The 14,992-nt window shown below is 46.3% G+C and overlaps 1 protein-coding gene across 1 annotated transcript in view; it reads left to right on the forward strand.

Moving 5' to 3' along the window:
- The first annotated feature begins 5,393 nt into the window (after positions 1 to 5,393).
- Exog (exo/endonuclease G) overlaps positions 5,394 to 14,992 on the forward strand; it is a 22,023-nt gene continuing 12,424 nt past the window's right edge. Inside the window, exons 1-5 of the mRNA XM_031344233.1 lie at positions 5,394 to 5,652; positions 7,452 to 7,601; positions 9,177 to 9,316; positions 10,903 to 10,979; positions 13,254 to 13,368. Of these exons, the coding sequence (XP_031200093.1) occupies positions 5,490 to 5,652; positions 7,452 to 7,601; positions 9,177 to 9,316; positions 10,903 to 10,979; positions 13,254 to 13,368 (645 nt within the window). The 5' untranslated portion in view covers positions 5,394 to 5,489. The remainder of the gene's footprint in view (positions 5,653 to 7,451; positions 7,602 to 9,176; positions 9,317 to 10,902; positions 10,980 to 13,253; positions 13,369 to 14,992) is intronic.

Below are 14,992 nucleotides of genomic sequence, written 5' to 3' on the forward strand. Positions count from 1 at the left end.
CACTCCCTATAATGCCAAACAGGTAGAGGTGTTAATTGCTACAATTGATGATTGGACAATTTTGAAATGTTCATATTCAGGAGACTTTGATAATCATTTTCCTAAGGACCCCTTGCTGTGCTTTGTAAAGGAGCATCCAATTGTTTTTCCTAAAATTACCCAGAAAAGTCCCATTGCAGGAGCTGTAACTATTTTTACAGATGGATCCAAAAAATGGATGTGGAGCTTATGTTATACAGGGAAAGGATCCTATTATTAGGCAATTTACACCAGGATCTCCTCAAATTATTGAGTTGAAAATTGTAACTGAGGTTTTTAAAGAAATGAAGGAGAGCTTTAATTTATTATCTGATTCACAATATGTGGTTAATTTATTGAAAGGTTTAGAGTTGGTAGGGAAAATAAAAGTTAATAGCCCAATAAGCCATTTATTAGGACAATTGCAGGATTTGATTAAAGAACGAAAATTTCCCTTTTTTGTACAGTATATTTGGACACATACTGGATTACCTGGATCTGTTTATGAAGGAAACGTTGTGGCCAATAAAGCAACCAGGGCTGTGTTTATTTTTATGGCTACTAATATCCAGAGAGCTAAAGATTTTCATAAGCAATTTCATGTTAATGCAAAAACCATACAAATGAAATTTGCAGTTACTAGAGAAGAAGCAAGAGATATTGTGAAGTCATGTGGCCACTGTGCTCCTTTTATACCTCAACCATCCTTAGGGATTAATCCCCGGGGGCTCTGTCCCCTTCATGTTTGGCAGATGGATGTGATGCACATACCTGAATTTGGAAAACTAAAATATGTGCATGTTTCTGTAGATACTTGCTCTGGAATCATCTTTGCTTCCCCTATGACAGGAGAAAAGGCCAGACATGTTAAAACCCATTGCTTTGAGGCTTGGGGCGCATGGGGAACACCTAAGCAGTTAAAGACAGATAATGGCCCAGCATATACTGCATCTTCCTTTGTGTCCCTTTGTAAACAAAAGCATATTGATTTAATCCATGGATTACCCTACAATCCACAGAGACAAGGAATAGTGGAAAGAGCTCAAATGACCTTAAAAGAATGCTTATTAAAACAAAAAAGGGGAATAGGCTATGGCCTTACCCTGAGAGAAAAGATATCTATTGCTCTCCTTACTCTTAATTTTTTTCAATTGGATAATGAAGGAAAATTGGCTGTAGAATGGCATGTATCTGCTTCTTCCACTTCTAAGGGTTTTGTGCAATGGAAGGATATTTTGACAGGTTCATGGCATGGCCCGGATCCGGTATTGACGTGGGCGAGAGGATCTGTTTGTGTGTTCCCACAGGACTGCCGAGATCCCTTTTGGATCCCTGAACGGCTTATGAGGAAATGTGCCCCACCTCAAGATGCACCTGCCGAATGCTGAGTGGGTGAATGGGAGTTGCACGTGTATTTCTCCTATGGCCACGATTGCCAGTGGAGCAGTAGGAAATGCCTCATTTGAAAGGAGTTCTAGTGAAATATTTGAAAGTTCAGTTAGATTATTAGCGTCGGAAAAAATTATGTCCTTGCTCTGATCCTTGTATATGGTTGGGTGCCGTTTGTGTTGATAGTTAGTAATGCTAGTCTTAGTAAACAGGAGTAAGCTAGATTGTAGCCCTCCGGATTACTTTTACTCCATATGTTGGGATGGAAATAGATTCTCCCTTGCTGTGGTTGCCAGGATGCCCAGGTACATTTGCGGTGGTTGGAGCCATAGCTTCTACTATACCCAATCCAGTATTAATGCCCACTTAAAGGGAGGCATTATGGTACTTAACCAAAGGGTGGATCTGGTTCAAGAACAAGTGGATACCTTGTGGCAGATAGCACAGTTAGGAACCTCTGCACAGTATCAAAATCGCACTCAGGCTGCTAACTTGTCTAGACAATTGTTGATGTATCTTACAGGGAATTGGTCTATAGAAATGGATCATCTCTTGCAGGATCTTTGCATAGCCATAGTCCATGTGAATTCCACCAGAGTTGACCTGTCCATGCTAGTGGACTGACATCCTGGATCTCTCATGCTATGAATCATCTGAAAGAGTGGGCAGATATTGGAACTGTGGGTGCTTTACTGGTCCTTGTCAATATATTGTCATTGTGGTGCATCTATATGGGTCCGGCAGCAATGACAGGCTGCTTTGATAGTGCAAGAATTTGCAGCCCTGGAGGCAGGACAATCTCCACAGGCTTGGTTAACTATTCTGAATGTTGTTCTTCACGCTCAGGATGCGAGGCTAAGCACTGCACTAGAGATCAGCTTCTAGTGGTCTCTTGGAGAGCACGTCTGATTGCATGTGGGTTGATGCTTCAGGTCCCACCTCCAGGAAAAAGGCATAGGATGGGCATGGCACCAACTTGGCTGCTACGAGTTAGGGCTCTGGCAAATAAATCACCTAAGACAGAGACACATGCTGAGTGACTATGTTAACTAAGCCTGGTTTGTAGTACAAACTAGATGTACGTGTTCTCAAAGACGGGTTTGATATTTTGCCAAGAGATATTACCACCAGGTTGCAGGGACATTGCAATGTCCTTCTCATAGTTACTGGAGATCAGACCTCTACTCTTGCCTGTTGAGTTTAAAACAAAAAGGGGGAACTGTGGAGAGCCGCAGCTGCCACCCTAAATATGGTGCCTGGCCTCCGGCCAGAGCAGAGAGCACCATAATAAACAAGTCCTTATTTGGAGCATCATGATAAAACAAGTCCTTATTTAGAAAAGTTGAGTGCCTCCAGTTTGTGATGCAGGCTGGCATGATTTCTCGTGGCCTATTATGCTTTGCCACGTAGCTGATGCTGATTGGGACCAGGGAAAGTATTTAACCCGCGAGTTCTGGGGGCTGGGAAGAGAGATGAATGAATGATTCTGTAGTGCAAGGTTCCTGAATAAACTGCTTGGAGAAGAGTTCGTGGTCACCTCCTTATTTCCGCTGGTCGGTGAGGCGGCGACAACCAGGGGCTCAAGGTCATCTCCTAAATGGACTACTTGCAAGGCAGGAAGATGTTTTCTGAAAGCACCGGGAACCCCACCTTGCAGTCCTGCTGAGCAAGATTCTTACAGTGGATCGGAGACACCCTGGGATTCAGTTTTGTTTCACAGATGACCTCCTGCCATGCATGGTTGAGGTGCTGGGAAAATAATGCCACCAAATAAGAGCACAGGTCCTCAGAAGAGTGACACAATGCTGGTTTCTACTGCCTATCAGAGAAGACAGCTTGGGAAATGAGCTTGCTGCTCTGCAAGGTCTCTTAGGACCTATGACTAATGTGTTTAAGTGAGAAGTGATTTTTGAGTCAGATTTCTGTATGGGTGGATGCCTTTTAACTCATCCCTTATCAAGTACCTGATAGAAAGCTCTTCAGTGGCTCTTTACAGTACAGTTGTGCAAACTTTGGCCCTTTTTGTAGACCAGGCTGGCCTTGAACTCAGAGACCCATTTGCTTCTGCCTCCCAAGTAGGATTAAAGAAGCAGGCAACCACACCAGCAAATATAAGTCCATGAGGGTGTTAGGGCCCGTGAATTGCTAAAGGATGATCCCCTAGACTCAAACAGTACGCTAAAGCAAAGAACATTTATCGAACAAATTCCTGCAGGCAGGGGCCCAATTCCATTGGGATGGAAGGACCCTGACTGAATTTGAAGATTCAGTTTTAAAGACAAAAAGAGGAACATTAGAGAGGGTTAGGTGATCTATATATCATGGTTAGTGGGTTCTACCTCTGGGAGTCTGGGTGATGCTATGATTGGTTAGGGTTTCAATTCAAGCAAACTTGACTAACTATTCTTGGCTTCATGCCAAGGAGGGGTAGCTCTTGAGGCTGCAAGTTTGCCTAAGGAATCTTTTGCAAGCTGGGGAGGGGTCTCTTTTACATAAGCCTGGTTGTTGCAGTAACTGACTTGCCCAGTTCTGGGAAGTAGAAACTCAGGCCTAGTCTCTGGTTTGCAGCCTGTCATGGGTCAGCCTGGCTCAGGCCAATGCTCTTTTGATGGGAAGCTGGAGACGGTTGCCAGGTGAAGACCCACTGATCTGAGTGGGAATCTACTAAACACAAATATTCTTCCTTTTAAAAACTAATTTACCTAATTTTATTTTATGTGCATTGGTATGAGGGTGTCAGACAGAGTCCTGAGCTGCCATGTGGCTGCTAGGATTTGAACCCAGACCCTTTGGAAGAGCTGACAGTGCTCTTAACCACTGAGCCATTTCTCTAGCCCTCATGTTCTCCCTTTATTTGTCTAAGACCAAGTAGAGAGGTCCCATAAAGTGGCTCACATTTACAGTGTTACTTGATGGCATACATCCCGTGTATACTGCCTTAGTCCTGAGATGAATCCCTTTTGTCTAAGATGATGATGTTGACTTCTTTTTTGAGACAGGGTCTTGCTATGTAGCTGAGACTCACTTGGAACTCACTCTGTGGTCTAAGCTGATCTGGAACTCAGATATTGTTTCCTCAGCTTCGCTAGTGCTGGGATTACAGATCGGCTCCACGAAACCCAACTGCAGTTTATTACATTGACTTATGTCTGGCCGTACATACCTGCGCATATAGGAGGGCAAGCACGTTCCTGTGGTGGTTAGAAGACAGCGTTCAGGAGTCAGTTCTCTTCTTCCACCATGTAGGTTCCAGAGATCGAATTCAGGTGTCAGTTTTGGTGGCAAGCACCCTTATTGAAAGAGCCTTCTCGCTGGCCTAGGCACAAATTAAAAGAGGAAACATAGTGGGGCAGTGGTGGTGCACACCTTTAATCCCAGCACTTGGGAGGCAGAGGCGGGTGGATTTCTGAGTTTGAGGGCAGCCTGGTCTACAGAGTGAGTTCCAGGACAGCCAGGGCTACACAGAGAAATCCTGTCTCAAAACAAACAAACAAACAAACAAACAAACAAGGAGGAAAGTTGTACTGACACACTTGAGTGGTTTTGGTAGGGATTTAAACTTCCGAGCTCTGGTCCAGTCTTTGGCTACCATTGATACTGTTTTTCTAAGAAACTCAATAGGAGGTACAAACACTTTAGAAGTTATGATGTGTGTGTATTTTGACTTTGTAGACAGGTGTCCCCCAAACAGTTCAATGGGGTACATACAGGTTTTGGAACCACACCAAGTTGGATCCCAGTATAGGAGATCCTTGGTTGATCATGAACACGCGTTCCCTCACTATTAAATGACACTAAAGGCAATTTCTTCAGAGGACAGTATACGCACACCATTAAATTGCCAAGCCAGGACACTTTTAACCCATCCATCAACCGGCCAGGACCCGGGATGGAGGGAGCTAGGCGCACCTGCCCTGATGGACGCTAAGGGACGCACGAGACCCTCAGCAGCGAAGGCCTCTGGGAGGCGGCTCGGGACGGCGCGTGCGCGCCTGGTCCCGGAGCCGGCGATTGGACCATTCCGCCCTCGGAGCCCCGCGTGCGCATGCGCGGCAGAGACAAAGTGCCGGCGCCCTGGAGTCATGGCTGCAAAGAGCTTTGCTTCACGTCTCAGGGACTCGCGGCGGTTTCTGAATGGCTTCTTGGCCGGGGCTGTAGTGGGCGCCGCGGGAGCGGGGCTGACGGCGCTGCAGTTTTTCCGGCGTCGGGACGCCGGATCCGCGAGGCCGGCGAGGCAGCCACACGGTGAGTCTGCAGGCCAGCTCCGTCCCCGGGGCTGGGCTCCCCCTGCTCCCCCTGCTCCCCCAAATTCTTCACCTGTCTGCGGGCTCATACGTCACCGCCCCTCCATCCTTAGCTCCACCCCGAGCTGAGACTCTGTTTGTTCTCCACCTTAGGTGCAGCACAGTGCCTGGCACAGAATTGGCCTTCAGTAAGTGTCTTAGTTTCTTTTCCTGTTGCTGTGACAAAGTGTTCCTGACGGAGGCAACTTAAGGGAAGGGTCTGTTTTAGCTCCCAGTTCGAGGCGCACCCCAACATAGCGGGGAAGGAGCTCGAAGTAGCTGGCCACATCGCTTCCACTGTCAGGAAACGGGCGAATGCGTGCTGCGCTTCGGCCCCCTTTTCTCCCAGTTGATATAGTGCGGATCCCAGTCAGGGAATGACCCAGCCCAGAATTAAACTGGGGGTCCCCATATCACTTAATATAACCAAGAACCCTCCTCTCCCCGTAGGAATACCCGGAGGCCTGTTTCTCATGTGTTTCTAGATTCTGTCAAATTGACAACATTAACCATCACAGCAAGAATATTTGAAGGCGTTTTCGTAAAGAATATCTGCTACCCAGTCTTCGTAGTATGTACATTCTTAAGTTAACAGGGCACTTTATCTCTAGACAGAAGTGAGCGCAGACCCAGCTCATTCTAGGACCGCTGAACCACCTGCTTCTTCCGCACTTGCCATTGTGCCAGAGGACTACTGTGGGAAGGCATGGGGCGGAGTCACTGGGAAGCAACTCCCGGTTGAGTCCCCTAGGAGGAAGTGTCAGTCTCCCAGCTGCACTGTAGGCCTGCGGCCTTCCCTTGAACGGAATCACTGGGGAAGTATCAGTGAGGGACAGTGTGGGTGGGCCTTTTTGTTTTGTTTTTGTTTTGAGCCAGTACTCACTGTGACCCCGCCAGGCGTGAGACTTGTTGGAGTAACAGGTGTGTGTATCCACTCATGGAATTAGGGTCTTTTAAAAACTAAATGGGTACTGGCAGCTGATATATCATGATGATGAAAAACTAAAATGATGGCCGTTTTTGTCTCTATAAGTAGTAAGACGTTCCCATCCAATTTTATCAATGACTGATAGTTGTGGCATTATGGTTTTCCTTTGAGTTTTTTTTTTTCTGTCTCTCTTTCTCTATACACACACACACACACACACACACACACACACACACACACACACACACACACACACACACACACACAGAGTTTGTGGTAACAGCCAGATTTAGAAAACTGAGGTGAAAAGCTAGTAAGATTGGATTTTTATTTCTTTTTGGTGCCAGGAGTGAAGTTAGGCCTCCAGTACATGCACAGCTCTGTCAGTGAGCTGTGCTCGGCCTCCAGCCAGCCTTTTATTTAATTTTGTAGTCATTACTGCTACTGAGTGTAGTAGCACATGCCTGCAAACTCAGCGTGTGGTAGGCAGTGGCAGGAGGGCCACAGAGTGTGACCCTGCGTTTGTTCCCCAGCACCAAAACCAAACACAGACCGCTATAGCTGAAGCTTACTGTGAATACCCAACAGATGATAGGCAAAGGAGGATTTTGCTAAACTCTCTTCTTTTACTTAATAAATAATGGCAAAGATGAGGCCTATTTGATTAGACCCCCTCCTCCTCCCAAGGATCAGAATCGGACTCCTTGGTGAGACTTTTGAGCCAGTTGTTTTTAGATATCACTGTTGTCTTTAAAATCTTTTGTTCTTAATAAGAGTCGCTAATTACATTTTTTTTTTCTGTTCATAACCGCTTTTTTTTCTTCCTTTCTTAGAATCTGCAGAAAAAGTTGTCTTGGAACAGTTTGGATTTCCTTTAACTGGAACAGAGACTAGGCGTTACACTAACCACGCCTTGTCTTATGATCAGGCAAAACGGGTGCCCAGATGGGTTCTTGAACATATATCCAAGGACAAGATCATCGGTAGGTGGGGAAAATGTGCAGGTACTGATTAGAAGGGTTTCCATGTTTAAGACAAGAGGACTGTTGATCATTTCAACCTCTGTACCTCATAGCACACATTGAAAGTGATGTTTGCTCTCTGAGAAGCAGCTGAGAGCTACGTCCTGATCCAGAGGTAGAGAGACAGGGGAAAAACAGAGACTGGGCTTAGCATGGTGGTTTTGACATCTCAAAGCCCACTCCCAGCAGCAGGCCACACCCCCAGTCCTCCCAGCAGCTGCACAGCTCCTCCAGTGAGGCAGGCCACATCCCCAGTCCTTCCCATCCTTCTCATGTCCACCCTCAGGCCACATCCCCCAATCCTCCCAGCAGCACTGCCCCTCCAGTGAGGCAGGCCACACCCCCAGTCCTTCCCATCCTTCTCATGTCCACCCTCAGGCCACACCCCCCAATCCTTCTCCCAGCAGCACTGCCCCTCCAGTGAGGCAGGCCACACCCCCCAATCCTTCTCCCAGCAGCACTGCCCCTCCAGTGAGGCAGGCCACACCCCCAGTCCTTCTCATGGGTCCATGGGGGAGATTAGCACGCTTGTACACATGCCTGTGGAGGCCGTTCTTATTCTAACTACCACGTTGCTTACAAACATTCATCCCAGTCAGAAATCTGTTTTAGGAGTTTCTGGGTGGAATTCCTACCTTAGATGTTTATTTTGTTACTGCCTCCGAGCCAGTAGAGAAGCTATAGGCATCCTCCCCTGCTGAGCATGTCCAGAACAGGCCTTTGTGTCTCTCTGTATCCTTTATCCATTAACTCAGTACAAATAAGCTTGCCAGAATAGGAACACAGTACACAAGTGTCTATTTTTAATTATCTCATATATGAATGCTTCATAAATGAATGTTTTGTTTCATATGTGAGAGTTTCGTATAGGCACGTAATGGGTTTTGATCAAGTCCACCCCCTCTCCCCCCCTTCAATTCTACCCTGTGCCTTTCACAATATTTCCTTATAATTTCATGTATTCTTCTTTTTCTTAACATCCCCTGCCCCCTCCACTCCTGCCCCCTCCACTCCTGCCCCCGCCACTTAGTGCTGTCATATATACACTGGAGTGTGGGTTGCTTTTTTTCGGGGGGGCAGCCTTCTTGAAAACCTGGCTGTCCCTTTCAGTGGCTCCTCGGTGAGAAGAGGGACTTCGTGACCTGCCCCTTTGTTGGTTTGATCTTGTGTGTGCTCCCGGGATCTATGCTGAGAGCTCTGTAATGGTGCTTCCGCTTCATAGAGTTTTGCTGGTGAAGTTTTCTCTGCTCCTATCTATCACTTACCTTTTTCCTCCCCATGCGGCCCAGGGCAGTTTCCCTTTAACTGCAAAGGCCAGAGTCAGAGAGCGAGAGGGAGGGAGCTTCACTGTGGAGAAGCAGCTTCCTGTCCTAGGCCAACCTTGACAAGCTCACATGGAATATCTGAACTGTTTTAGGCACTTGAGGCATGCATGTGGTCCCTGACGCCAGCCGCTCGAAGCTGTCCCTTCCCACACTAGCTAGCCTGCCCGCCTCAGAGCACCCACTGATAACCATTCTGTGTGTTCTTCTTCAGGTGATGCGGACAGAAAGCACTGTAAATTCAAGCCGGATCCTACTGTCCCTTCAGCCTTCAGCGCCCTCAATGAAGACTATATTGGAAGTGGCTGGTCACGAGGTCACATGGCCCCGGCAGGAAATAACAAGTTTTCCAGTGTAGGCATGCTTTGGAGAGGATGAGCTTGTGTGGCTGATGATCTAGGAACCAAATTGCAAAGCTTGAGAGTGTCCTTGGCTGTTTCTGTTATTTTGGTACCTTTTTCAAATTTTAATTTATGCTCATTTGTATTTTGCCCACATGTATGTCTGTCTGAGGGTGTCAGGTCTTGGACTTCACTTTTAATTTTAACTTGCGCATGTTAAACAAACATTTCATCACTGAGCTACACCTAGCCCCTAAACTCATTTTTCTTTTATTTTGAGAAGTTTCAGAGATGAAGAAAAGTTGGAACTCAGCAGCAGTTAGTTTGCCCTGTGGCCACCAGGCTGCTGGCAGCGGCGGTGGCTGGCCAGTCAGCAAGGCAGAGCTCTGTGCACATAGATTACATGTGCAGAGAGAGTGCATTACAGTGGCCAGAAACTGAGTGAAAAGGGACGCTTTCTCTACTGCTTTTGAACTAAAATTTGGTTTTCACACCTCTTAAATAAAGTTCCTAGAAGTTGACCTTTGCTCTGCAAAGCCCAAATTTATTCTCATTTTCCCTGGAGGCCTTTAGTCCTTGGAGCTTATACACATGTGTTTGGGTGGATACTGTCAGTGATAAGCCGGACACACTGAACTGCTTGTGTTATAGTTTTTATTTATTATTATTATTATTATTATTACTATATATTTTTTTAAATTATGGCATTCTTTTTTTTTAAGATTTATTTATTTATTTTATGTGTATGAGTACACTGTAGCTGTACAGCTGGCCGTGAGCCATCTTGGGGCTGCTGGCAATTGAGCTCCACCCCGCTCGCTAGTAATTCACTGTAGCTGTCTTCAGACGCACCAGAAGAGGGCGTCAGATCTCATTACATGTGGTTGCTGGGATCCGAACTCAGGACCTTCAGAAGAGCAGTCAGTGCTCTTACCCACTGAGCCATCTCACCAGCCCTTATTATTACTATTACTATTACTACTACTACTACTACTACTACTACTACTACTACTAGTACTACTACTACTACTACTACTTCTTGAGACATATGTAGCCCAGGCTGGCCTAGAACCCATTATGTAGCTTAGGATGACCTCAAGCTTCTTATCTCTATGCCTTAACCTCTGCAGTGCTGGGATGATAGGCACGTGCCACCATGCCCAGGATACATACACACACACTCTCTCTCTCTCTCTCTCTCTCTCTCTCTCTATATATATATATATATATATATATATATATATATATATATGTGTGTGTGTGTTATTTTGTGTATATTGTGTGTGTATACATGGATTGTATGTGGAAGCCAGAGGACATAAAGTTTGTTCCTCCCTTCATCTGTATGTGGGGTAAGGAGGCTGTGGGGCACACGCCTTCACCTGCTGAGCCATCTCACTGGCCTGGAGGGGTTACTTTTCTGTCTTAGAATATTGATGTCTTTGTTTAAACAAGCATCAGTGGGTTTGGGCTGCGGGCTGAGTGGGGCTGTGGCTTGGACTCCAGCGCCAGTGAGCAGGTAGTGTAGAGACTAGCTGTTAGAGCTAATCTAGAGCGAAGGCATTCTAGAATAACACCGTTTCATTTCTCCCTTCACAGGAAGCCATGGCAGAAACCTTTTACCTTTCTAATATCGTGCCTCAGAATTTTGATAATAATTCCGGCTATTGGAATAGGTAGGTGTGGATGGTGGGTGGTGTGCTGGATTGCCAGCATGCGTGTATTGTCTCTGTTCACTCCTCAGGCGCCGTCCTGGCTGAACGGCTGCCCTCTGCTGTGTTGAGACAGCCTGCCTACCTCTCTGGTCCATGTGCTACTGCTCAAAAGTCAGTTTTCGAGAAACTACTAAAGATAATAACTCCTGCTAGCAACTGAGCCGTGCGTCCTGGAAAGGCGCTTTATTCCTGAGCTTTGCAGGGGAGGCACTGTCAGCTGCCCAGGCTGGCTTCCAGCTTGTGATTTCTGAGATGACACATGTGCACTACCCCGCCTGGTCTGCTTCTGGGCTTTGCAAGAGAAAAGCTTTGGTGTGGTACAGTTCAACGTTTTAGTGGTGGACACTGTGAAACTGCTGAGCCCTCTGCTGCTTCTGGCATTGCTAACTTGACCAGGTGGTCTTACCAAGGCAGGTGTGCTTCTCCTATGTAATATTTCATAGTTCAGAGTACGGCTAAGGGGGTAGTTTATTGGTAGACTGCTTGGTTCAAGTGCACAGGGGTCTTGCCTTCCATCTCCACCACCAAACAAACAAACAAAAACAAACCAAAAAACCAAAAGAAAGAAAAGAAAATGCTGTGCCAGAGGATCTGGGTTCGGTTCCCAGGGCCGTGTTGCGGCTCATAGCTCCAGGGCTGTGTGGCGGCTCACAGCTCTAGGACTGTGTGGTGGCTCACAGCTCCAGGGCCGTGTGGCGGCTCACAGCTCCAGGACTGTGGTGGCTCACAGCTCCAGGGCCGTGTGGTGGCTCACAGCTCCAGGACTGTGTGGTGGCTCACAGCTCTGTTGCTGGTTCCAGGGATCCAGGGCCATGTGGCAGCTCACAGCTCTGTTGCTAGTTCCAGGGGATCCAGGGTCCTTTTCAGGTACTGAATAGTACACTTACATGCAGGTAAAATGCACATGTTAAATAAAAAGATGAGTAAATCTAAAAAGAAATAACTATTAAGAACATGTCCTCTACTTAAAAGACGTCCGGGTTAGAGAGGCAGCTGTGGCTGGGAGCCTGCAGAAGGCAGGATTGCTTCCCAGTGCCTGTCCCAGGCAGCCCAGGGGCCAACACCCTCTCTGTTCTCTGTGCAGATAGTCACACACAGAACCATGAAGTGAGTCTGTAAAGACTTCCTAAGTCGGGGCCCATCTGTTTCATCTATGTACTGTAATCCCGACCACCTGCTCACACTATAAGATACGACTTTATAAATGGAGATTTTTAGGAGAAAAGCCTTGTTTTAAAATGTAGCCCACAGCACTTAACCTACTGTACTTAACAAATGAGCAGTAACTCTTTAGTGCCTGCTGGACTGATTTCAGATCCCCGAGTGTCTCTGCCACAGCGATTCAGTTAGGTTCCAGTTTAACCCACAGGTCTCCTCACTCCCCTCTCAGCTTGGTAAAGCTCTGGACAGGGTTCTCCTTCCTTGTGAAGTGACCTTGTGAGGTGACCGCTCACCTACGGGAGCCTTTTCATGTTTCATTCTCCCAAGGGAGACCTTGGTAGAGAGGAGCACTTCACCTTGTAACTAGGCATCCACGCTCTGGGAGAAGTGGTGGCCGGGGTCTCCATCCCCTGTAGATCACGCACAGTGCAGTTGAAAGAGTGCATATTGCCCTGTCATGAGCCTCCATCTTGGGAACGGGATGGCCAGAAGCTAAGCGTCCACTGTGTTAAGCTAAATAAGAGAGTCCGTGTTTCTAGTGTCCTTAGCCTTTTAGGAAAGATGCACCCCAGTGATGGGAGGCAGAAGAGCGATGATCATCTGGTCCAGTAGTCTTTCAGAATACACGTTCTAGAAATAGCTGTAACTTGGAGAATTAAAGTTTAGCTTTTGACTTTTATGGGTAAGTACAGGAGACGTGGTCTGAGAAACGTCTTGGTATAAGCCTTACCTTCAGCTTCAGATGGGATGAGCTTGCGCAGTTAGGGTGCATAGCTACAGGCTTCATACTGTTCTCAATTAAAAAAGAATTATTGTGTTTTGAGACAAGGTCTCACTATGTAGCCTTGACTGCCCTGGAGCTCGCTATGTAGACAAGACTGGTGTCTAACCCAGTCCTCCAGCCTCTGCCTTCTGGGCGCTGGGACTAAAGGTGTGTGCCACTGTGGCTGTCCCTAAGTCAACTTGTTAAATGAGCTGTCTCATTGAAGAGTCTTTCCTAGGGACGGGGTAGCTTCCTGCTTTCTTTCGTGTATGCCTGTGAGCATAAAACATTATTTCCGGTTTGTTTTTCAGAATAGAGATGTATTGTCGCGAGCTGACGGAGAGATTTGAAGATGTTTGGATAGTATCAGGACCTTTAACCTTACCTCATTCTAGGAATGACGGGACGAAGACAGTTAGTTACCAGGTAGGGATGGAACATTCCAGCACATGCTGTCCCATGAACTCGTAACCTCGTTCAGTTCTCTGCTTCCTAGTGTCATGTATCCAGCATTATCTATCAGGTGCCTCCTATTAGGGTTATAGGATCCAGTGAGGGTTAAAAACAGCCGTCCACTTCAAGGCGCTGACACCGAAAGGGAGGCGTTCACCACCCAGCTGTGGCGAAGAGTTTCTCTCTCTCTCTTTTTTTTAAAGATTTATTTATTTATTTTTACGTGAGTATACTGTAGCTGTCTTCAGACACTATAGAAGAGGGCATCAGATCTCATTACAGATGGTTGTGAGCCACCGTCTGGTTGCTAGGAATTGAACTCAGGACCTCTGGAAGAGCAGTCAGTGCTTTTAACTGCTGAACCATCTCTCCAGCCCCTCTCATTTTTTACGTTCATGACACTGGAACACTTAGGGACTGAAGAGAGTAGACTAAGTGTATGACAACTTGTAATGACGTCAAGGCAGACTGATGACCTACTGCTGTGGAAGGCTCCAGTGTTCTTGGACCTTCTCCCGAGGAGCGTCTTAGAGGGCGGAGGGCTCTCCCAAGAGTGTGACTGCATCTCTGTGGAGAGGCGCCCTGAGCATTGTGCCAGGAGAGTGGCACTGTGCCACCATGCAGGGGAGGGACACTTAGTTTTGGGAATAGGGCAGGTGTTTGGTTAAGCAGCCAGAGTGTGTGATCAGAGGGTTAGGGAGCAGCTGGAAATCCGTGAGCAGACTCGGGGGGCGGAGGGGTGCTGCTCTGCGCTTGCCTGAGCGTGCTGTCTGGGCACACAGTGTGGTGTAGGCGCCTACTGTTTTCCCGTGCGTCCCGTCTTTCTAGGAGCTGCTTAAGGAAGCAAAAGGCAGGCTCTTCTCCTCACCAGCTTGTTCATTTCATTTTTCTTTAAATAATCTTAGAGCCAAAGTGCTTAAAGCTATCTGTTATCTTAATTTGAAAATGTAATTATTCTTGGCTTTGCCTAAATCCTCTTACTTCTGCCATGGGGAAAGACTTTCCATAAACCTGAAACGATTCACTCACACTTCGTGTGTGTGAAACTGAGAGCGTAAGGTAAATTACCTGCTCTGTGATATAATTTTACACAGCATAAAGGAAAAATGAACTCAATTCAGAGTGTCTTGCTACATATTTTTTATTGTATAAATTGATTTTTAAAATTAAATATATTTTGATCATATTCTCTCCCAGATCATCTCCCCTTTCTACACACCCAAGTTTAAGTTCTTTCTCAAAAAAACAAAGACCTAATACAATAAACCCCTCAAAACCAAGAAAATATAACAAAATGAAACAATACCCCAAAAGATAAACAAAGTATACATTTTATTTATTTATTCTAGTGTGCTTTATTATTATTTTTTTGTTATCTGTGTTGTTCCAATTCAATAGTGGAAAACATTCATTTATTTATTGCTTTTCTTATTGGATATGATTTTCTAATCTACAATTTACAAAAATATGTGTCCAACTTCTTTGTGCTTAGAGGGCTTCAAAGCAGTGGTGCAGGCTTTTAGCCACCAGCAGATCTTGTCTTCTAAAAGTCACCTCTTGCTAAGTCCATCCCCGCCCCCGTCCCCACCCCCACACT

Source organism: Mastomys coucha, unplaced genomic scaffold, assembly GCF_008632895.1.
Source record: "Mastomys coucha isolate ucsf_1 unplaced genomic scaffold, UCSF_Mcou_1 pScaffold23, whole genome shotgun sequence".
Classification (NCBI taxonomy): Eukaryota; Metazoa; Chordata; class Mammalia; order Rodentia; family Muridae; genus Mastomys; species Mastomys coucha.